General features: G+C 42.2%; 1 protein-coding gene across 3 annotated transcripts in view; it reads left to right on the forward strand.

Moving 5' to 3' along the window:
* Positions 1 to 24,627, forward strand: part of UTP18 (UTP18 small subunit processome component) — a 68,029-nt gene that overhangs the window by 22,723 nt on the left and 20,679 nt on the right. For all 3 annotated transcript variants that reach the window (XM_089671676.1, XM_089671564.1, XM_089671613.1), the window contains exons 3-10: positions 2,345 to 2,463; positions 4,810 to 4,905; positions 6,615 to 6,685; positions 8,620 to 8,717; positions 11,882 to 12,007; positions 15,222 to 15,396; positions 19,892 to 19,992; positions 22,632 to 22,722. In XM_089671676.1, the coding sequence (XP_089527802.1) occupies positions 2,345 to 2,463; positions 4,810 to 4,905; positions 6,615 to 6,685; positions 8,620 to 8,717; positions 11,882 to 12,007; positions 15,222 to 15,396; positions 19,892 to 19,992; positions 22,632 to 22,722 (877 nt within the window). The remainder of the gene's footprint in view (positions 1 to 2,344; positions 2,464 to 4,809; positions 4,906 to 6,614; positions 6,686 to 8,619; positions 8,718 to 11,881; positions 12,008 to 15,221; positions 15,397 to 19,891; positions 19,993 to 22,631; positions 22,723 to 24,627) is intronic.

Raw genomic sequence — 24,627 nt, forward strand, 5'->3', positions numbered from 1 at the left:
CCGCTGGGGTTTTTATTTTTTGCTAAATTAACAAAAAAAGACCAAAAATTTTGAAAAAAAAACAAATTTTTCTTTGTTTCTGTTATAAAAGTTTACAAATAAATAATTGTTCTTCATAAATTTAGGCCGAGATGTATTCTGCTACATGTCTTTGGTGAAAATAACCCAAATTAGGATGCATTTTTTTAGTTTGTAGGAAAGTTATAGAGTTCACAAACTATGGTATAGATCTGAATATTGATCAATCCTGAAGTACTGACAGCCAATCTAATTTCTTGAGGTCCAAGAATATCAGAATAGTACAGATATCCCCAAATGACCCCTTTTTGCAGAGTAGACAGTCCGACGTACTTCATAAGAGGCATGGCGAGTTTTTTGAAGTTGTATTTTTTTGTCATAATTTTTCGGAAAATGAAAAAATTTAAATAATTATTTTCACTATTTGTTTTTTTACATACTGTTACCAGTGCAGTACAGCGTCATCATATAACTGGCATGGCGGTGAACAGGGACACTGACTGGTGACAGTATGAAAAAAAAAAAAATATATATATATATATATATATATATATTTTTTTTTTTTTAATTTTTTAAAAAATTTTTATTTAATTTTTTATTAAATTTTTTTTAAAATTTTTTTAAGATTTTTTTTTTTTTCATATTTTACTATGACCAAAGTAGTACAATGTTACCATAGTAACATTGTACTACTTTGGGGAAGTGATCAGTATTTTTTTTTTTTTTTTTACACAATTTGCTTATAGCAAAGAATTACTTTGCTATAAGCAAGCATTTACCTGAATGAAATCGATTCAATCAGCTTTTTTTTTTTTTTTTTTTTGTGCTTAGCTGTGATTTGGTCACAGCTAATCACATGACATGTGCATGTGATTAGCTGTGACCATTCACAGCTAGGCACTAGTATACAATGGATGGCATCATGAATGAAGCCATCCATTGTATACAACTGTCATGTGACCTGCTGTGATTGGTCACAGCAGGTCACATGGTACCAGCAACGGGAGCCGGTACTCGGATCTGTCATCGGCCGTGTCCGAGGTGCACTGGCGGTGACAGATCGCACTGCTGCGCCGCTCTGCATTAGCGCAAACGGCGCATGTGCAGGAGCACGCCAAATGGCGTACACCCCGGAATGCAGGGACACATCTGAAGCCGCCAAACGGCCATTGGCCGGGCGGCTAATGGTTAAACACGTGTGGTGGCTGTTGGTGTCGTGTTTATGGAACTTGGATTCATTTATGCAGGAAATGAGAATTTGACCGACAGGAGTAGCGGGATATGGATAAATGGAGGAACATTCAATACAAAGGAAAACAAATCTTCAGCCATCTGTGATTATTTACCATTTCCAATATCGCTTCTTCTCCACCACAGGTACAATGGTGGCATTCTGTACACTGTTCATGTATAGAACAATAACTAAAACGGGGTTTCTCGACCAGGGTTCAATGGAACTCTAGGGTTCTTCCAGAGTTTGCTAGGGATTCCTTGAGCAATTTCTGCCTCTCCGATGAGTTCCCACTCACACCATTGATCATTTTCACTATCTGTGTAAGGGAATTCTTCCCAATGATCACAAGTGTAAGGAGCATTCTTCCTACTGACTATCACACTAATATATCAGGAGTAGTAGATATAGTAACTTCTAGCAGAGGTTACTGCAAAGCCCCATGACAATAGGAGGCAATGAAACAGAATACAGATACCAGGAGAGTGAGATTGCAAGCAATAGGTGGGGGTAGAGTAGTCACTGTGAGAGGGCATAACAGAGGGGCGGTATCTATTGGGCTTTGCTGGAACCCCCTTCCATAAGAATGCCCACAAATTGGGTTTCATACATGGGTGGAGTGCAAAGCCAAAAATACTAGACTTTAAGGACTTTAGAAGTGCTTCAGACATCATGGTTCTGCATGCAGATTCTTTATTTTACATGAATAACTAGGCCAGCAAGTAAGCTTTTTTCTGTTGCTGCTTCTTCTTTAAGACCCACTATGTCATTTTCCACTCCTAGGGTTTGTTATAACCTACCCCCTGCACAGTATGAGGCTGAGCAGATGGTTCCCCACTAATAATAGTCAGATGTAATTGCCGATTGGCCTGCTTGCATTGCGTGAAAGATGAGCTTTTTAAACTTTATCAGTCTTACTTTCCACATTAGAGTTGTTGACACCAAGATAGTATTGTGTATCCTGTCCTGCAGTAAAAGCACATGTGAGATTGTTCTATAGCTTTTGAAACTGTCAAAAGTAAGAATCGGCCTTGGCTGTCTACACAGCTTCGATCTGTTGGAATGCGCAGTAGCAGCATTTTTTGTGCATTGCAGACCGGAGATGATATCGGCACAGATCTGCTGGAGAGTGACTCCGACGATGAACACCCAAAGCAAACCGTATCGCCCAAGAAGCCAGCTTGGGTTGATGAAGATGATGAGTTGGAAGAAAGGTTGGTTAAAATGGGAGCTTGTGTGTTCAGACATAAGAGGCATTGAGCTCCTCCATGCCTCTTATCAGTCTGGTTGCCCTTCTCTTTACTTTCTCCAGTTCCCCAATGTTCTTTTTGTGAATTGGTGCCCAAAACTGAACTACATATTCCAGATGAGGTCTTACTAATAATTTGTACCGGGGTAATATGATATCTCTCTCTTTGGAGAGGATTTTACTCGCTTTAGAAACCGCAGCTTGGCATTGCATGCCATTATTAAGCTTGTGATCTACCAGAACTCCCAGATCCTTCTCCACCATTGACCCCCCCCCCCCCCCCCCCCCAGTATGTATGATGCATGCATATTCTTAGCCCACAAGTGCAGAACCTTACATTTATCAACCTTAAACCTCATTTGCCACATAGTTGCTCAATTGAACAGTGCATTGAGGTCGGCTTGTAAATTGGAGACATCCTGTAAGGACGTTATTCCACTGCACAGCTTGGTGTCATCTGCAAAGACTGAAATGGGATTTTTAATTCCAGACCCTTTATCTTTTATAGATATATTAAAAGGTCCCAGCACTGTACCTTGGGGTACACCACTGACACACCTAGACCATTCAGAGTATGAATCCGTAACACTACTCTCTGAATACGATCTTTTAGCCAGTTTCTGTCCATTTACATACAGACTTTTTTCAAGCCCGTAGACTTTACCTTACACATTAGCCGTGTGTGGGGAACTGTGTCAAACGCTTTGGAAAAATCCAAATATACCACGTCCACCGCCACCCCTCTGTCCAAGTATACCACGTCCACCGCCACCCCTCTGTCCAAGTATATTACGTCCACCGCCACCTCTCTGTCCAAGTATACCACATCCACCGCCACCCCTCTGTCCAAGGTTTTGCTCACCTCCTCATAAAAATAAATCAGATTTGTTTGACAACTTCTGTCTTTCATGTTCAATGCTGTCTGTTGCTTAAAATATTTTTTTCCAGCAAGAACTCATCTATGTGGTCTTTTATTAAACTCTCCAGTATCTTCCCAATTATAGACGTTAAACTAACAGGTCTATAATTACTTGCTAAAGATTTCGGTCCATTTTTAAATATTGGCACCACATTGGCCTTATGCCAATCCAGTGGTACTATGCCAGTCATTAAAGAGTCCCTAAAAAGGAAAAACAATGGCTTTGAAATGACAGAGCTCAATTCTTTAAGGCCACGTGGGTGTATGCCATCTGGTCCAGGTGCTTTATTCACCTTTATTCTGTGTAAATATTTCTGAAACATATCAATTGTGAGCCAATGTGGATCTGGAGCTGTGTCAGTACCACGCCCACTATGGACAAGAGCTCCCCCATGCTCCTTTGTATACACAGAGCTGAAGAAGGTATTAAATAAATTTGCCTTCCCTTTATCCCCAGTCACCCACTCTAGATTATTTTGTAAAGGGCCTACATGCTCGGACCGAACCTTTTTACTATTAATATATTTGAAGAATTTTTTGGGATTGGTCCTGCTATGTTTTGCAATCTGTCGATCGTTTGCATTTTTTGCGGCCTTTATTTCCTTTTTGCATATTCTGTCATATTCTTTGTAATGTTTAAACGATGATAGTGTTCCTTCATTTTTATATTTAATAAAAGCTCTTATTTATAGCTTTTTTAACAGGCTGTAAGCCACATAGGTTTGATTTTTTTTTAGCCTTTTAAACTTGTTGCCCATGGCAATATATTTTGCAGTATGTTCACATACAGTCTTTTTGAAGAACTCCCATTTCTGTGTTGTATTCATTGATGCCAATATTCCCTCCCAGTCTAAGTCTTGAATAGCTGTTTTCAGCCTTGGAAAATGAGCTCTCTTAAAGTTGAGCGTTTTTATTTTTCCCCATATGTGCTTGTTTACAGCTAACAACAAATGAAAACATGTTATGGTCACTGCTACCCAGATGTTCTTTTATATGGACATTAGTAATAAGCTCTTCATGGTTAGAGATTACCAGGTCCAGCAGAGGATCATTCCTATTTGGGGCCTCTGTGAACCATAAAATTGTCCTGTAGTAGGTTTATAAGTTTTTCCCCTTTTAACTGTTCCTGCAGTGCCATTACTCCAGTCAATTTCTGGGTAGTTAAAATCCCCCATTATTATCACTGTCCCAGTCCTTTCAGCCCTCTCGATCTGTGCAAGGAATTGAGGCTCCACCTCCTCATTAACACTGGGAGGCTTATAACAAACTCCAATGATTACCTTTTGTAGTACACACCCCCATGTGCAGTTCCACCCATAATGCTTTATCCTTCTCACACTCTCCATCAAGGATATAAAAGGAAGGCCTGATCTTTTATGTTTAACTTTGTAGTGTTGAGATGACCCACCGTTACCGGAAAGACATCATGAAGAGTAAAGTGGAGAAGACACTAAGCAAAGGAAAGCTCCAGTCAAGACTTCAAGAAGAGTAGGTGATTAAATGGCATACGTTTGCATGCCAGAGCTTTTCTGAATAGCTTGTTGAAGAAACCTTTATTGAGGAATGGTTAGGGTTCTTCCACATGGTTCTGTTGTATGAATCTCAGATAACTTGCAGAAAAGTCCCACGTAAACACATGAGGATGGACTGTACAGTAAATGTGCGTGTTCTCGCATTAAATGCTGTCCAGCAATGCAGATATTTGTATTTTTTTATTTTATTTCCAAGTTTATGCGCCTGGGTGTACAGGCCCATTAAAAACAATGAGCTGCATTTAGATCAGTGTTGTTTTTTTCGGCAGCCATGTGCAAGAGCCCTTAAAGGATAAGTTCACCTTTGGGAACATGTTACATATTCCACCTGTTTTAGGGGGGAACATGTAACATGTTCCCATAGCTGCAGCCGCCCCTCTGGACTTTTGTGAATGAATGAACTGCAACTCCCAGCAGCCTTAGCAGCTATCGGCTTGTAATCTTCAATGAACTATCACGGAGCTGTGAAGCGCCCTGGTAGTTCATTAAAGCTTCCTGTCAGAATATCTGCTTGTTTGTACATCTCGTACAGCAAGCAGATATTCTGACAGGTCTGCAGGAGACCTGCATGGCATCAGCGATCTATGGTGCAATGCTTTCCAGGCTCCTGTATACAAAAATAAAAAATGCTAATTTTTTAACTTCAAACAAATGTGCATTTATTATTTTTGTCTAAAAGGTGAACTTAACCTATAAAGTTAAGTTCACCTATTAAGGAAAAAGTAATAAATGCACATATTTTTGCAGGGGGAAAAAAAAGTGCATTTATAATTTTTTTTGATTGGACCCTAGATCAGTGGATGGTGGGTGCAATGTCAGGCTCCTGCACACTCTCTTCCTCCAGGTTTATATCTATTCTTCTATACAGGATTTCAGTTAGAAAGCTGGAGGAATTGTCAATGGACTCGAGTGTATGGATTATTGCAATAGGCAATTGAAACTACACATCCTTCTGCCGTAGTGGCAGAGAGAAGAGTGCTTAGGAACATGTTATACCCTAAATATAGGTGCGACATTTAACCTGTTCAAAAAGGTGAACTTAGCCTTTAAAGACCTATAGGAGAGAAAGTTGTAATTTTTTTTTAACTTAATATGTACACATGAAAAAGATCTGTAATGTAAATAAAATTGATTGCACATAAAACTGGTGTACGTTAACATTTTTAGAGGCCATTTTTTTTTTGTCCTGCCACTGCAAGTCCAAACCAGAGGATTTGTTAAATTGGTAATTCTAGACAGTCTGCAGTCTTTAATGCCATGAAACGTCCACAGTGAACAGAATACACAGTGATCATATGACCTAAATTGCTTAGGAGGTTATTTACTAAAACTGCATAGTGAAAAATCAGGACCAGCTCTGCAGAGAAACCAATCAGCTTCCAGGTTTTATTGTCAAAGCTTAATTGAACAAGCTGAAGTTAGAAGCCGATTGGCTACCATGCACAGCTGCACCAGATTCTGAGTGCTCCAGTTTTAGTACATCTCCCCCATAGTGTTTGAGAAACTTTGTTAATGCTACTTGTTTTACTTGGCATAATAATATGACCTGTTAATGCTGACATTGTGCCCTCTTTATTCGGATAATTATGTACTGGCAATGATGGGTACACTTTACTGACTTTTTTTTTCAGTTTGAATGATTGCAGTTTGCTTTTGTCTTGATAGATTCCAGAAAGCAATGGGTGGAGTTCCTTCTTGGGCATCCACTGACTCCAAGAAACAAGTTTCCGAAGAAGGTGAGACCAGCTCAATCTTCGACTTTTTCCATTAGTACCATTATTGCTGTACTACCTTTGAAATCCAGAGTGACTGGATGCATATGTGTATCGGAATTCCCGCCGCTACAAATGCGTATGGGAATTCCCGCCGCTACAAATGCGTATGGGAATTCCCGCCGCTACAAATGCGTATGGGAATTCCCGCCGCTACAAATGCGTATGGGAATTCCCGCCCCTACAAATGCGTATCGGAATTCCCGTCCATACAAATGCGTATCGGAATTCCCGCCACTTCAATTGTGAAATAAAATATTGAATGTCTGAAGTCACTGCAAAAGGTCCACTAGCACTGAGTTGCATTCTGCCTTGTAGCAGTGCGGTCCTAAGTTTGAACCTTTATCAGGGCACTAGTTGCATGGAGTTTGCTTGCTTCCCTTTCTGTGCGTGGGTTTCCTTTGGGTACTCTGTTTTCCTCCCACATTACAAAGACATGCTGGTAGGTTATTTGGCTCCTGCCTAATTGGTGTGTGCGTGCGCGCGTGTCCTTCGATTGTTAGATCCTTGGTGGCAGAGGCTGATGTTCAATATGCAAAGCGTAGTGCTGCCATACATGTTAGCCATTTGGTTGACTGAGTGTTCTATGGCAGAATCTTGTTAAGCAAGTCAGAACAAAGAGCCGTACCAAACATATTAGCCTTAAAGCTCATTCTTGGTCAGGCTGTGTTCCTTGTGTTGTGCTTCACAATGGTTATGCTTGCCTTAGCCTTCGGGGCAAGTCTGCCAAACAGCACTTGTGTCTCAAAACAAAATAGACTCTTTGCACTCTCCAATGATGTGCAACACACAACCAAATACCTTGTGATCTTTACCAAGACTTTAGGTCACATGATGATCTGAGGTAGCATTTTTAAACTCTTGACTGCAACATAAAAAGAAATTCTCCCCTGCAGGTTGAAGTCAGAATGTACTAGTATACAATGCATACAAGTACATTATGATAGACTTGCCTACAAATGGAGCCCTCCAGCGATGTGCTGTCAGGTCTATCCCCGGCAGCTTCCATCATCATCCAAGTTTCACATTTTCAGCCACTTGATTGGCCGGGCCATTGTGACGTCACTGCAGCACGCAGAACGGGCCGTAAATGTGGTCTGAGCTGCGCATGTGCGGCTCAGATCTCATTACCTGCTGACAGGCAGGGGGGGGAACATGTATGACAAAAGAGACCTCTAGGGTCTCTTCTGTTATAAGAGAGCCTGCCTGTCAGCAGATTTTACATATGTATTGTCTTTATTACCACTTAAAGCAGATAGTGGGGGAGATTTTTAAAAGGTTAATTTTTTTTTTTTTTTAAATTCTAAAATAACAAACATGTTCTAGTTGCCTACTGTGTGCAGTGGTTTTGCACAGAGCAGCCTGGATCCTCCTCTTCCCTCTTCTCCGGTAACCCGCAGGCTCTCCTGGCTCTTCCTGTGTGTCAGGTGCCCCCACAGCAAGCAGTTTGCTATGGGGACGCCCTCTGCTCCACGTGTCCATTCATGCACGTAGCCAAGGCTTGGCCCTGCCCCTTTCTCTCCTCATTGGCTGACTGGCTGTGATTTACAGCAGTGGAAGCCAATGGTTTTCGCTTGCTGTCTCAACCAATGAGGAGGCAGAGACCCGGAGCAGCTGAGGCTATCATTCACATCACTGAATTGCTATGAGGCTCAGGTAAGTATTGAGGGGGCTGGGAAGGGGGGCTGCTGCACACAGATGGTTTTTTTTTACCTTCATGAATAGAATGCATGAAGGTGAAAAACCTTCACACTTTACAACCACGTTAAGATTTGACAATAGAGCTGCACTAGATTTTGCACTCTCCAACTTTTAGTAAATAACCCCCAATGCCTTTCACAACAGTGACAGCTCCATGGCGTTTCACGTTTAATGTTAAACAATGATTTCCATGACAGATGACGATGACAGTGAAGATGATGATGAAGACAACTTGCTGCGTAAAACTGGAAATTTGTTAGGGAAGTCCATTTCACTTCCAAAGGGCATTATAGAGGTAAGATGCCGTTGGGCACACTGCTGCATAAACTATAGTTATGTCTTTGTCTGGGCAAAACAACAATAATAACATTCTGCAATGCATGTCCATTTCCTTATGTTTTATCTCTTTAACAGTGCTGCAGTTACAGAAAAATACATGTAGGTCTGAAAGTTCAGCATGCTTCCAACGTCCTGTTTGGGCTGACAACACTGCCCCTGCTGCACAGAAATCCCAAACAGTGTTGTCAGCTCTGCATAAGTTCTCACCTTGTGGGCTACAAAACACCAATCTCTTTGCTCATCTGCATACTATGAGAGTGGCGTTCTGGAGTTCACATGGGGGAGAACTGGGCAGGGCTGACCACGCTGTTTGGGATGTTAATGCAGCAGAGGCTGCCTTGTCAGCTCCGTACAGGGAGTTAGGATCACGCTGAATTTGGGCAGTTGTTCTGTATTTGTAACTTTTTAAGGGGGGTAAAACCTAGGGCAACGTGCATGCATTGTACTAAATTTGTTACTAATTCACAATCTTTTTATTAAAGTTGCAGATTAGAAATGCCCCCCAATAGGAGCCTGTGAGCAGTTATGTACCAAAAGATGACAGTTAATGGCTTCAAACATGCATGGGACAAGCATAGATTTATACCCTGAGAAAAAAGTTAACAAAAAAAACAAACTAGCACACAAAACACAGACTCAATGGACTACTTGGTCTTTTTCTGCCGTCACTTCTATTATTATTATTATTTATTTATTTTTTTTTAAATGACCTTATTCAATATTAGGCACCAAAATATAACCGTTCATTGAAGAGCAATGAACGACGCGTTAGTCATTGTTGTCAAGGTAGTGCCAAAATACAAGTAAATCTATAGAAACTGTTGCTAATAAAGTGAAAATATAAAAGAACGCAGTGTAAATTTTGTTTTTAACCACGTCCCGTCCGGTCCATGTACATAAACGGCCGGACGGGAGCAGTGCAGGAGCGTTCATAAATGGCGCCCGCATTTACAGCCGGTGCGTGCTCCCTGGGAGCACTGCGATCCGGTGCCCACAGCAAAACACCGATCGCTCTACGGGACCTCTGTATGAGGATCTGATCACTGATTGGCCAATCAGTGATCACATGAATAGTCACTTCTGACATCATTGCTTACTATGTGTGAAATCTGTGAATGATCACAGAGGTCGCATGGTACAAGGCTATTCAGAACAGCCTTATACCATGTGACAAGCTGTGACCAATCACAGCTCTCACAGTATTTCTCAATGGCAAGAATGCAGACAGAGAAAAGGAGAAATGATTGCTTTTACAGCCTTTATGGGTGTAAAAGCAATGAGTGTAAAAAAAAAAAAAAATCATCACCCCCTATATATCATCACTATGGTGATACTGTACTGCTAGGGTGACAGTATGTTAAATGAAACAAAAACATAAATTATATAAAAAGTATAAAACAATTTTTTGAAAAATTATAATTTTTGGTTATAAACTAATTTTGGGTAATTGTTTGTTTTACTAAAATAACTGAATACATTTTGGCCAAGACTTCTTATGAAGAAAGATTATTTATTTGCAAAATTTTATAAGAAAAATACTTTTTTTTTTTTTTTTCTCAAAAATTTTGTACTTTTTCATTTATATAAAGCAATAAAAATCTCAGTGGTGAATACCACCAAAATAAAGTTTTATCTGTCTCAAAAAATGTATATGGGTGCAGTGTTGCATGACCGTGCAATTGTCATTCAAGTTGTGATAGCACTGAAAGCTGAAAATTGGCCTGGACAGGAAGGGGGTGAAAGTGTCCGGACTTGAAATGGTTAAAGTGATTATAAAGGGATTTTTAAAAATCAATGAACATGGTATACGTACCTGCTCTGTGTAATGGTTTGCACAATGCAGCCCAGATCATCCTCTTCTCGGGTCCTCTGCCAGTTCTCCGGCTTCTCCCCCCTTCTGAGTGACCCCATAGCAAACCGCTTATTATGGGGGCACTCATTATTATTATACAGTATTTTTATACCGCCGACAGTTCGCTCAGTGCTGTACATTACAATGGGGGACAGTACAATAACAATACAGTGCGATACATGAGGGGATCGAGGGCCCTGCTCCTTGGAGCTTACAATCTAGGGGGGAGGGGATAGTGGTACGGGAGGAAAAGCCGTTGGGGATGGAGTGGTAGGAAGAGTGGAGGTGATAGGCAGTTAGCAGAGGGAGGGTAGGCTTCCCTGAAGAGGTGGGTTTTTAGGCTGCGCCTAAAGGAGAGGAGAGTGGGTGATAGTCTGATGGATTGGGGTAGGGAGTTCCAGAGGATGGGTGATGTCCTGGAGGCGGGCATGGGAGGAGGAGATCAGGGAACTTGAGAGAAAGAGGTCTTGTGAAGAGCGGAGAGTGCGTTTTGGGTGGTATTTGGATATTAGGTCGGTGATGTAGTTTGGGGCAGTGTTATGGACAGCTTTTGTACATCCGTGTTAGCAGTTTGAATTTGATCCGTTGGGCAATCGGAAGCCAGTGGAGGGATTGGCAGAGGGGGGTGGCGGAGACGGAGCGGTTGGAAAGGTGGATGAGTCTGGCCCGCCGTATTCAGGATCGTGTAGATCTTGAGACTCACAGGCTTTGATTTGACAACAACAGGAGCCAATGGCTCCTGCTGCTGATTTCAAGGCCAGTGAGGAGAGAGAAGGAAGAGAGCTGCAGCTGTCATGCACATTGCTTGATCAATATTGGACTCAGGAAAGTATAAAAGGGAGTGGGCGCTGGGGGGGGGGGAGCTGCACGTTTTTTTTCCCTACTGTAGACAATGCATTAAGGTAAAAAAAAAAAAAATTCTTCCTTTAGAACCACTTGTCAATTTTGCTCATACATGCACTTTAAAGTGGAACTCCTGCGATGAACATATATAAAAAACCGTGAGAGGTAAAATTTAGTTGCTGTTTGTCAGGTTCAGATCTGTTTTTTGTTGCCTTGTAATTCATCCATTAGTATATGCCAGATAGTACAGCCAGTGCAATGCCTCCGGCGCTACGGCTATGAGAGCTGCACTGTGAAAGCATCCTGCTGTTTATCTTTCTTTTACTCACCCCTTGTCCATTCACAGAAGCTAGTTACTATTTTGCCAGAATGTTTTTATTGTGCTGTTTTGGTTTCAAATATTAATCTTTCATATTTCTTTTCAGATGAAACCCTGTTTGAATGCTAATCATGAGAGAGAGTCTTCAAGGCCACTCACTACAGTGCAGTTCCATCCTTCTGCACAAGTTGTTATGACAGCCGGCCTCGACCGATCAGTGTCACTGTTTCAGGCAAGCTGCATGTGCATGCTGTGTAATAACCTGTCGTAATAAACTGCACTCCAAACTCTAGGCAGATGGTTCTATTTAATGGCTGCCCAAGTCACTTCCCCTTAAAGCGGAGTTCCACAAAAACTGACTTTTAAAAAACAGCCGCTTACCTGTCCATCGGTCCCACGGTGTGTCCCCCGCAGCCCATTTCACCGGCCGTCCTGTATTTTTGGAGGCATCTTCAGTGTGGGCACCCGGCTGTGACAGCTTGCAGCTTCATAGCCGGGTACCTACTGCGCATGCGTGGGTACCTACTGCACATGCGTGAGTAGCGCTGCACTTCATGAATGATCCTGTAGTCTTCTAGGGCCTGTCACGTGTCCCAAAAGACTACAGGGAGGGAGGACACTTTCCGATCGCCTAGGCGATTGGACCGGAAGTGGGAGCGGGTACCTGTCAAATTCGGGTGCCTGCTCCCCCGCCCCCAAAAGGTGCCAATCCTTAATGGGGAGCGGTGGAGCAGTCCTTTAAAGCGGAACTTCCCATTTTGAGTGGAGCTCCGCTTTAAAGTGGGACTATACTCACCTTGGCTCCCCCCCGCCCACAGTGACTTTAAAGCATGGAACCTCCGCTTATCTGATACCCCCGCTGCCATATTTGTCACCTTTGGGGGGGGGAGCGGGTACCTGGTTTAGAAAGGTATACGCTAACACTTTTAGCTCCGTTTGCCACTGTGAACTGAGACGGAAGTTTGGGCCCCCCCCCACAGCCCTCTGGGACATTTCACAGGTCCCAGAGGACTGCGGCCCATTCACAAAGTGCAGTGTGCATCAGGAATCCGGCTGTGAAGCCGCAAGGCTTCATTTCCAGTTTCTCTTAGTCAAGATTATGGCGCCAGCACCCGACAGCTTGGGGTGAGGACACTGCTGGATCCCTGGACAGATAGGTGCCCTAATATTAAAAGTCAGCAGCTACAGTATTTGTAGCTGCTAACATATCAGGGGGGCCGTGGTCGAATCTCCACTTTTAATGCCAAAGATACAAAGTATGCCTTTTCTGCATTAAAAGTTCTGCGATGGAGCCCCCCTTCCAGGTATCGGTCGCCAGCCACTTTAATTGGTTGGGCCGATATGATGTCAGTTTAGCCGGCTTCAACATCGCCAAATCTTACAGTAACTTTAATGCAGAAGAGACAAAGCATGCCTCTTCTGCATTAAATATTCTTCCTATTTGACTTTTTAATTTTTTTTTACTTAAAGTTCCACTTTAAAACCTGAACTCCAGGCCCAGATGAAACACCTACACTCACCGACCACTTTATTAGGTACACCTGTTCAATTGCTTGGTAACACAAATTTTTAATCAGCCAATCACATGGCAGCAACTCAATGCATTAAGACATCTAGACCTGGTGAAGACGACATGCAGAAGTTCGCTCCGAGCATCAGAATGAGGAAGGAAGGGGATTTAAGTGACTTTGAACGTGGTATGGTTGTTGGTGCCAGACTGGTGTATTTTAAAAACTGCTGATCTACTGGGATTTTCACGCAGAACCACCCCTGGTGAAATCAAGACTTATCAGACCAGACGTTTTTCTAATCTTCTACTGTCCAATTTTGGCGAGCCTGTGTGAATTGTAGCCTCCGTTTCCTGTTCTTGGCTGACAGGAGTGGCACCCGGTGTCGACGTGTTGTGTGTTCAGGAATGGTATTCAGCATACTTTGGTTGTAATGAGTGGTCATTTGAGTTATTGTTGCCTTTTTATCTTTCGAACCAGCCTGCCCATTCTCTGATATCAACAAGGTATTTTAGTCCACACAACTGCTGCTCACTGGATATTTTCTCTGTTTTGGACCATTCTCTGTAAACTCTAGAGATGATTGTGCCTGAAAATCCCAGTAGATCAGCAGTTTTTGAAATGCTCAGACCAGCCCGTCTGGCACCAATGTTTTTGTTTTGGGTTCTTATGCCTCAGGAAGGCTGCAAGCTCCACTGAGAAATTTGATTTAAAGTTGTAACCCTTTAAAAACTATTGAACAGCAAAAAACCCTATAGAAGGGGTGTAGTGTTTAGGAAAATTTATCTAAAACAAATACAAAGAGTCAGTCCGGACGCCCAAATCAAACAATACAAAGGATTATACCACGGCAGGTGCCACATATAGTAATTAGTAAACCAGTCAGCTAGGTATTTCCAATGCATGGATTATTGGGAATTAGTTGCGGCCACTATATCAGTAGTAGGTTAAATGTTGCAATGTAAGGCCTGAATGTTCAATCAACACAGATTTCCAATGACTTTATCAAAGATATGTGGCTTTGGAGGGATGAATGTGTTGGTCCCAATCAGGTATTACATGGAATCCATTCCTCCTTATTCCCAATAATCCATGCATTGGAAATACCTAGCTGACTGGTTTACTAATTACTGTATGTGGAAACTGCCGTGGGATAATCCTTTGTATGGTTTGATTTGGGCTTCCGGACGGATTCTATGTATTTGTTTTAGGTAATTTGTCTGTGTCTTGTTTGTGTGTCTGAAGTTCAGTGTATAACATGTCTTAAGCCCATCAATGCTTGTTTTTCACACTGGTGATATTTAACCCCTTGACGCTGAGCGCACGTACATATGCGGCCTCTCAGCGTCTGGGCCTTGACGCTGAGCGGCAGCATATTTGCGTGCAATTAGAAAATACATATGTGCTGAGAGCGCGTGCCCTGTGCTCTCCCAGCACATATGTCCGTGACTCACGGAATGGTCCCGATCTCCCCTTTCGATCGGGACCTTTTCCGATCATGTGACCGCCGCGACAGAGAATCACGGTGGTCACATGACCCTAAAACCCTGCCCGCCTCTTGGCTGCTGAACCTCTTAGAGGGCTGGGAGGCGCCAACATGAAGTAGTTAAATGTATTTCTACGTTTTCGGAACTAAACATTTTGATATAGGATTTGAATAATAAAATTCAGGTTTCTTTTGTATACCAGTCTCCATTTTTGTCTTCAGAAGTAACCACTGTTCCCCTTCAATAGGGTTTTTTTGCTGTTGACAGTGGACTCTAGCTCATTGTTGGCTGAAAACGAGTCACAGGAATGCAGACTGAACTGCACTCCATAGGAGAAGTATGGCCAAAAAAGCTTTGTCCATACTTCTATTAATTTACAAGGAGAGTATATTGTCACAGTAAACTATTCGTTTTAATGGTACCTATCACATTGCATTTACTTTGTTTCTAGGTTGATGGCAAGTTAAACCCCAAGATACAAAGCATCCACTTGGAAAAATTTCCAGTTTATAAGGCTAGATTTAGTGCTGATGGGGAACAAGTAATCGCCACAGGATTGCGACAGAAAATGTTTTACGTGTACGACATGATGGGAGGCAGTATTATACCTATTCCAAGGATAAGAGGTAAGTGTGGCTCTTACTGAAAGCAAGAAAAAAAAAATGTATCAGAAAAATGTTTTATGGGGTACATCTGTGACATTCAGTTTGTACTGCATGCTGAACTCGGAACCCCAACACTGCCTGCAGTCTAACTGTCTAATTGTAACTAAACCTGAAACATTCATTAGCAATTTAGCTGCTGACATCAGCACTTGTCTTCTCAATTGTACACTGCATGAGCTTTCCTGTTGTAGGGTGGCTCTATGCCTATGCACTATGTCATATGGAGCCACCCTTGCCGTGCTCCCAGGCAGGACTGGATCCGAGTGTCTGTGCACTGTCAGCATCAGTACAAACACTCCTGAAACCTAATTGGCAAGTCATTCTACTCCTCCTCCACCTTTTTCCTAACAGATGGGAAAACGGCTGGCGAGTTCACTGTTCGCTGGAGCTAGTATCTTTTAGTCCCCGGTCACACCGTCTGCAACTTGGCATGCGATTTTCATGCCATAAGACTTGCAAATTGCATGGCAAGTCACACCCTATTGTCTGCAGTTACAGCGGCCATATCGGTGAGGTTCTGACTTTGTTGGAGCAATACAGATTTGCAAAGTAGTGCGTGCACTATTAGTGCGATTTGTATAGACATCTGTGTCAGATATCTTGCAAATTGCGCCTCAAATCGGCATGTCATCCGACTTTGAAATCATGCGGCTTACAGTGAAGTAGTATGATTTCAAAGTCGGGATCGGTGTGACCGGGGTGTTAAAGTCGTTGTTAACCTCGGACATGAAATATGAACAAAGCTTAGCCCTCTATAGTGTGTACTTGTCTCAATTAAGAGCACAAAGTGCCATTTCTGTCTGCTGCTTCATTCCTTTGCTATCAGCATGAATCACTTCTGACACCAAGAGAAAAATGGTGACAGGGGAGGGACCTCCAGCAGATAGACATCCTCTGCTCTGTTCCAGTGAGCTGTGTAGAGTTGGTGGGGTGTGTCTCTTCCTTCCAATCAGCTTTTAGAGCTCTCTTCACTAAGCTCCGTAGTGTGTAATTTTAGCTCTCTGCCCTGTTTTCTGACCGCTCAAACAAACGTTAGAAATTCAGCACTTTGAATGGATGTAGAGGAGAAATTATGCAGATAAACAGCTACAACTTGTGTAGGAGGATTTGTATCATCTCTGTGTATCACCTGAGGCCAGTCACTTCACAAGGTACAGTTGTGGCCAAAATTATTCAACCCCCACTGAAATTGAGTGTTTTGGCCAGTTTGACATTGCTTTTGATCATTCAGTCATCTTGCTTACATTTACATTAAAGAGGCACTTGTAGGTCAGACAAATATAACATAACAGTTATAATGAAATAACCACAAATGTCTTTTCTGTGCTCACAGCATTATCAGTTTTATTCAACCCCCAAGTGACATTCAATCTTAGTACTTAGTACAGCATCCTTTTACAGTTATAACAGCTTTTAAACGTGAAGCATAGCTTGACACAAGTGTCTTGCAGCGATCTACGGGTATCTTCGCCCATTCTTCATGGGCAAAGGCCTCCAGTTCAGTCACATTCTTAGGCTTGCGCACTGCAACTGCTTTCTTTAAGTCCCACCAGAGGTTCTCAATCGGATTTAAGTCTGGTGACTGCGATGGCCACTCCAAAATGTTCCAGCCTTTCCTCTGCAACCATGCTCTAGTGGACTTGGAGGTATGCTTGGGATCATTGTCCTGTTGAAAGGTCCAACGTCTCCCAAGCCTCAGGTGTGTGACGGACTGCATCACGTTTCCATCCAATATCTCCTGGTACTGAAGAGAATTCATGGTACCTTGCACACGCTGAAGCTTCCCTGTACCTGCAGAAGCAAAACAGCCCCAAAGCATGATTGACCCTCCACCATGCTTCACAGTAGGCAAGGTGTTCTTTTCATCATAGGCCTTGTTCTTCCTCCTCCAAACATAGCGTTGATCCATGGGCCCAAACAGTTCTAATTTTGTTTCATCAGTCCACAGAACACTATCCCACAACTTTTGTGGTTTGTCCACATGGCTTTTGGCATACTGCAGTCGACTCTTCTTATTCTTTGGAGACAGCAAGGGGGTACGCCTGGGAGTTCTGGCACGGAGGCCTTCATTACGCAGTGTGCGTCTTATTGTCTGGGCTGAAACTTCTGTACCCACATCTGACAAATCTTTTCTCAGTTCCTCAGCAGTCACACGGGGACTTCTCTCCACTCTACGCTTCAGGTAGCGCACAGCAGTCGAAGTCAGCATCTTCTTTCTGCCACGACCAGGTAGCGTTTCAACAGTGCCCTTTGCCTTGAATTTGCGAATGATGCTTCCTAAGGTGTCTCTTGGTATGTTTAACATCTTTGCAATCTTCTTATAGCCATTGCCCTTCCTGTGAAGAGAAATCACCTCTTCTCTTGTCTTCCTGGACCATTCTCTTGCCTTCACCATGTTTGTAACCACACCAGTAAATGTCTAGAAGGAGCTGAGTATCACAGTCATTTTAAAGCTGCCTAATTGGTGCTTATTATGCTTGATTGCTGCTCGGTGACATCCACAGGTGTTTTCAATACCTGATGGAAAGCACCTGTATGAACCTCTGTTCTTCAGAGTGGTAGTCTTTAAGGGGTTGAATAATTGTGGCAATGAAGAAACCACATAAGAACCATTTACTACTGTATTACATAAACAATTGATGTCATTTTAGTTGCATTTGGGTAGTTACAACGTCCTTGTAGGATTTGATTCTGAATACAATTCCAAATGTACACTATAGTCCCTAAACCCCTTTACAGCATTGGGGGTTGAATAATTTTGGCCACAACTGTATAGGTAAGGGTTTACAACCACTTTAAAGTTTTCAACTGTAAGTGCTTAGGTAAAAAGTTGAAGAAGCAGTTTACTTTGGGAATGTTTTCATGATTGAGCTACTGTGTTATGGTAAAAGGCTGAACGTTTAATGCTACGTTAAAGTGACCTTGTCAGCTGATGGGGAAAAAAAAATCAAGATTAAAGCTCCATGTGTTAGAAGAGATCATGTACACATTCCACTGTTGACCTTAAAGTGTTACTAAACCCAAGACCCTGCATTCACTATATCTGGTCTCCCCGGACCCTGCATTCACTATATCTGGTCTCCCCGGACCCTGCATTCACTGTATCTGGTCTCCCTGGACCCTGCATTCACTGTATCTGGTCTCCCTGGACGCTGCATTCACTGTATCTGGTCTCCCTGGACGCTGCATTCACTGTATCTGGTCTCCCCGGACGCTGCATTCACTGTATCTGGTCTCCCCGGACCCTGCATTCACTGTATCTGGTCTCCCCGGACCCTGCATTCACTGTATCTGGTCTCCCCGGACCCTGCATTCACTGTATCTGGTCTCCCCGGACCCTGCATTCACTGTATCTGGTCTCCCCGGACCCTGCATTCACTGTATCTGGTCTCCCCGGACCCTGCATTCACTGTATCTGGTCTCCCCGGACCCTGCATTCACTGTATCTGGTCTCCCCGGACCCTGCATTCACTGTATCTGGTTTCCCCGGACCCTGCATTCACTGTATCTGGTCTCCCCGGACCCTGCATTCACTGTATCTGGTCTCCCCGGACCCTGCATTCACTGTATCCGGTCTCCCCGGACCCTGTATTCACCTTTTGAAGAGCAGCATTGGGTGGGAGGGGAGTGTCTGATGGACTAGCAGGTTTAGATACACTAACAAATTGAAGCCAAATGCCAGCTAATACTTTTTAAGCAGTTGCAGCAAACCGTTTTTGTCCTTTTGGAATAAATGTTTTCCATAATTAAGTATATCTAAAGGCAAAACCTTTTTTTTTTTTTTTTTTTTTTTTTTTTTTTTTTTTTAGTTTTGGATAGAGTGTAGTGGGATTAGAACCCATCAGGTTTTATTGCTGTCTGCGCTCCCATTAGGGAGGTTCTCCCTCTCTGTTTGTCCTGTTTACCATTATCATTGCAAGTAAAACAAAATCCTTAATTTTGGGTTGTCCTCGGATAATAATAGAGAAGACATTTTCCAATGGGGACACTAGTTCTAGTTACCTGGGGGTCCGTTTGCCAGGATGTTTGGCTATGGGACAGAAAGTGAAATCTCTCCAATGGGACACAGATAGTGAAAAAAAATCTGACAGGTTATAACCCTCCCTTACTCTATACAAAATGGGGAAAAAAAAAAAAAACGTTTTGCCGATTGTTCTATTTTAATCATTGTAAGCACGTCTGGTGGTAAATGGTTTGTCTCCGCCCTCTAACAGCTACATCTGCACAACAGCTTGTTCTGCTGATAATCCACAGACTTACAGGCCAGATCACCAGATGAAAATAAAAGAAAGAAAGCCTCAAAAAGAATTTCATATAAGAATTTGTAAGCTGCAGTATAATAAAAGTTTGCTTTTAGGATTAATAGCTTTATTGCGAGCACTTGCCTGCTGTGACGTGAATATGATAGGTCAATGTTTTTTTTCTTTGCAGCTAACTTAAATTACCTCTGTTTTAGGCTTGGAGGAAAAATGCGTTCAAGAGTTTGATGTGTCTCCAGATGGAACGTACCTGCTACTTAATGGGACCTCTGGATATGTACATCTACTGTCCATGAAGGTAACATAAGAACAGGCAAGGGTCAAGCATATAAACAAAGGAAGCCAGCGCTCAAATCTTCATGCAGACTAGGATAACTGTAACGGTCATTCGCTGAGGTGCAGCTCTTAGAACACCGAGAAATCTTGATACTGGTGAACAAAAGCAAAACAGGGCGCACTCTTCGTGCATTACCGTGGTGAAACACGACTTTATTTAAAAGCCTATACATGCATACTCACAAACCAAAGGGGGATATAAACCGAGAAGAAGAGTCCGGAATGAGGGTCCAAAGTGACGGTAGACCCTTGGTGAGGTAGGCTAACGCGTTTCGGGAGACGTACTCCCTTCTTCAGAGCATTAGCCTACCTCACCAAGGGTCTACCGTCACTTTGCACCATTATTACGGACTCTTCTTCTCTGTTTATATCCCCCTTTGGTTTGTGAGTATGCATGTATATGCTTTTAACACTTTGAGGACCGTAAGGTTTTGGAACGCCAAAAGAATCAATTTTTTTGTTTTTAAAGTTCGTACACTTCAGTTGCTGTAACTAAGCCATTTCATGAAATAATTGGCAAAAAGCTAGATCTATTTGTTTGATAAGAACTAATATTTTGACTCAAACCAAAAAAAAGAAAAAAAAAAGAGTTTTAAGTTCTTAACCATTAGCCGCCCGGCCAATGGCCGTTTGGCGGCTTGAAAAGCGCTGCAGCTTTCCGAGTGCACGCCATTTGGCGTGCTCCCGCACATGCGCGGTTTGCGCGGTTGCAGAGCGACGCAGCAGTGCAATCTGTCACCGCCAGTGCACCTCGGACACGGCCGATGACAGATCCGAGTACCGGCTCCCGTTGCCGGTACCATGTGACCTGCTGTGACCAATCACAGCAGGTCACATGACAGTTGTATACAATGGATGGCTTCATTCATGATGCCATCCATTGTATACTAGTGCCTAGCTGTGAATGGTCACAGCTAATCACATGCACATGTCATGTGATTAGCTGTGACCAAATCACAGCTAAGCACAAAAAAAAAAGCTGAATGAATCGATTTCATTCAGGTAAATGCTTGCTTATAGCAAAGTAATTCTTTGCTATAAGCAAATTGTGTAAAAAAAAAAAAATACTGATCACTTCCCCAAAGTAGTACAGTGTTACTATGGTAACATTGTACTATTTTGGTCATAGCACAATATGAAAAAAAATCTTAAAAAATAAAAAAAAATGTAATAAAAAATTAAATATAATAAAAAAAAAAAAAAAATATATATATATATTTTTTTCATACTGTCACCAGTCAGTGTCGCTGTTCACCGCCATGCCAGTTATATGATGACGCTGTACTGCACTGGTGACAGTATGTAAAAAAAAAAAAAATAGTGAAAATAATTTTTTTAATTTTTTAATTTTCCGAAAAATTATGACAAAAAAATACAACTTCAAAAAACTCGCCATGCCTCTTATGAAGTACGTCGGACTGTCTACTCTGCAAAAAGGGGTCATTTGGGGGATATCTGTACTGTTCTGGCATTCTTGGACCTCAAGATATTAGATTGGCTGTCAGTACTTCAGGATTGATCAATATTCAGATCTATACCATAGTTTGTGAACTCTATAACTTTCCTACAAACTAAATAATACATCCTAATTTGGGTTATTTTCACCAAAGACATGTAGCAGAATACATCTCGGCCTAAATTTATGAAGAACAATTATTTAATTGTAAACTTTTATAACAGAAACAAAGAAAAATGTGTTTTTTTTAAAAAATTTTTGGTCTTTTTTTGTTAATTTAGCAAAAAATAAAAACCCCAGCGGTGATTAAATACCACCAAAAGAAAGCTCTAGTTGTGTGAAGAAAATGATCAAATTTTAGTTTGGGTACAATGTTGTATGACCGCGCAATTGTCATTCAAAGTGTGAGAGCACTGAAACCTGAAAACTGGCCTGGGCAGGAAGGTGTAAAATTGCCCGGTATTGAAACGGTTAATCAGATGATACACGCAATTACAAACATGGGACAAATACATCCCTTGGTCCTCAAAGGGTTAATTACCCTGATATGGTAACCCCTTCCCAGCCAGTGTGATAAGTACAGGGATAGTGTATAGTATTGTCACTGATCACTATTAGTGTCACTGGTGATGTCCGTGTACCTCCCAGCCAGTGTCTGTGTCAGATTGCCCGCCACACTATCACATTTCCACTATATGTCGCTGATCACTGCCATTAGTATAAAAAATAAATGTTTCATTGTATATACCATAGTTTGTAGACGTTGTAACTTTCACACAAACCAACATTGGGATTTTTTTTTTGATCAAAGATGCAGAATACATTTTGGCCTAAATTTATAAAGAAATTAGATTTTTAATATTTAAAAATATTTTTTTCCCTAAAATTTTCAGTCTTTTTTTTCATTCATGTAATAAATACCACCCAAAAAAAGTTCTATTTGTGTGAAAAAAAAAATGATACACAGGTGCAGTGTTGCATGACTGCACAATTACTAGTTAAAGTAGCACAGTGCTAAATAGCAGTAAATGGCCTGGTCATGAAGGAGGTAAAACCTTCTGGAGCTCAAGTGGTTATTTATGTGAAGTTTTGTTACAGAGGCAATAAAATTCTTAATGACTGATTTCATTGTTTGTTCTATTAAGACTAAGGAGCTGATTGGAAGTATGAAGATGAACGGAAAAGCTATAAAAGCTGGCTTCACAGCGGACAGCAGTAAAATCTTCTCAAGTTCAAGTAAGATGTTTTAAGATGTTAAATGTTCACCTGGGGGACACAAATGAGGAAATATACCTGCTTCCAGGAGGATTCATGCAGACAGATGACTCCTCGTCGAGTAATAGTAATGCTTTGCTTAGAGGAAAAGGATGGTGAATTTTAAAGGCTCCATTAGAAACAGTTTACCTTTTTCTAGAAAAAAAAAAGTATAAATGTACCTCCTTTTTTTTTTTTTTTTTTTTTTTTTTTTTTTAATTATGCATTTATTGTTTTTTTTATTAGGAGCCTATAAAAACTTGCACCCGTGGATCACAGGCGCAGTGTCGGGCTCTTGCTTTTGAGTGTAGCTGTTGGGCAGGCAGTTGCTGAATTGCAGGAAGAATCGGTGAACTACTAGAGCGCTCACCCACACCCTCATAGATCATTGAGAACAATAAGGCCCCAGCCGCATTTATTGAGGGTAGTTGTAGTTCATTCATTCCCAGAAATCTGTGAATATATGACGTGACTGGGTGGGCAGAATCCCGGCACAGCTGCTCTGTTTTTAAGTTGTGACGGCGGATATGGGGCGAGGATCCCTTCCCCGCTGTCATAACGGTGGCTCAGGGGTGGGGGCTGCTGATTTTAATAAAATATTTCGCAAATATTTGAATACAGGTATAACATCTTATGAAAGGTGAACTTATCCTTTTAATGTGGAATTCAGTCTTTGGCAGAGTGATGAAGGGTTATTATTATACAGGATTTATATAGCACCAACAATTTTCGCAGAGCTTTACAACATGTAGGTAGACATTACAGTTACAATACAATTTGGTACAAGAGGAAGCAGAGGGCCCGGCTCATTAGAGCTTACAATTATAGGGTTAGAACGTCTGTGTTTTTTTTTTTTTTTTTTTTCTTCTTTCCTATTTGGTAAGTTCATTCCCCTGTCCTGTCCAGGTACCAAAAGTGAGGGGAAGTTCATATATTGACCATTATAACAGAAAGTAAGTGACAACCTCCTAACCTGTGCACTTGTCCTCACATTTGAGATATTGCCTATTTCTTCCTAAACAGAATGCAAGAGGTGCTATCGTGATTTTTTTTTTTTTTAATCATTCTTGGAAACACTTATACACTATACTAGCGTTTGCAATAGCACCGCTGTCTACACAAGTACAACGGCACACAGCAATTTATGGTAATGACTGGCTGTATGCTGCAACCTGGGATACCTGGGTGGAGCAAATAGGGCTGAAGTTATGCTGAACACGCTTAGGTGTCCCATGTGCAAGAACCCCAGTGATTCTCAAGGCTGTAATTAAAGTGTTAATAAACCCAGGACCCTGCATTCACTAAATCTGCTCTCCCCGGACCCTGCATTCACTATATCTGCTCTCCCCGGACCCTGCATTCACTATATCTGCTCTCCCCGGACCCTGCATTCACTATATCTGCTCTCCCCGGACCCTGCATTCACTATATCTGCTCTCCCCGGACCCTGCATTCACTATATCTGCTCTCCCCGGACCCTGCATTCACTATATCTGCTCTCCCCAGACCCTGCATTCACTATATCTGCTCTCCCCGGACCCTGCATTCACTATATCTGCTCTCCCCGGACCCTGCATTCACTATATCTGCTCTCCCCAGACCCTGCATTCACTATATCTGCTCTCCCCGGACCCTGCATTCACTATATCTGGTCCCCTCGGACCCTGCATTCACTATATCTGGTCCCCTCAGACCATGCATTCACTATATCTGGTACCCTCAGACCCTGCATTCACTATATCTGGTCCCCCCGGACCCTGCATTCACTATATCCGGTCTCCCCGGACCCTGCATTCACTATATCCGGTCTCCCCGGACCCTGCATTCACTATATCCGGTCTCCCCGGACCCTGCATTCACTATATCCGGTCTCCCGGACCCTGCATT

The sequence above is a fragment of the Staurois parvus genome, unplaced genomic scaffold (assembly GCF_062004578.1).
Source record: "Staurois parvus isolate SC_StPar_1 unplaced genomic scaffold, SC_StPar_1.0 ptg000003l, whole genome shotgun sequence".
NCBI classification, from domain to species: domain Eukaryota; kingdom Metazoa; phylum Chordata; class Amphibia; order Anura; family Ranidae; genus Staurois; species Staurois parvus.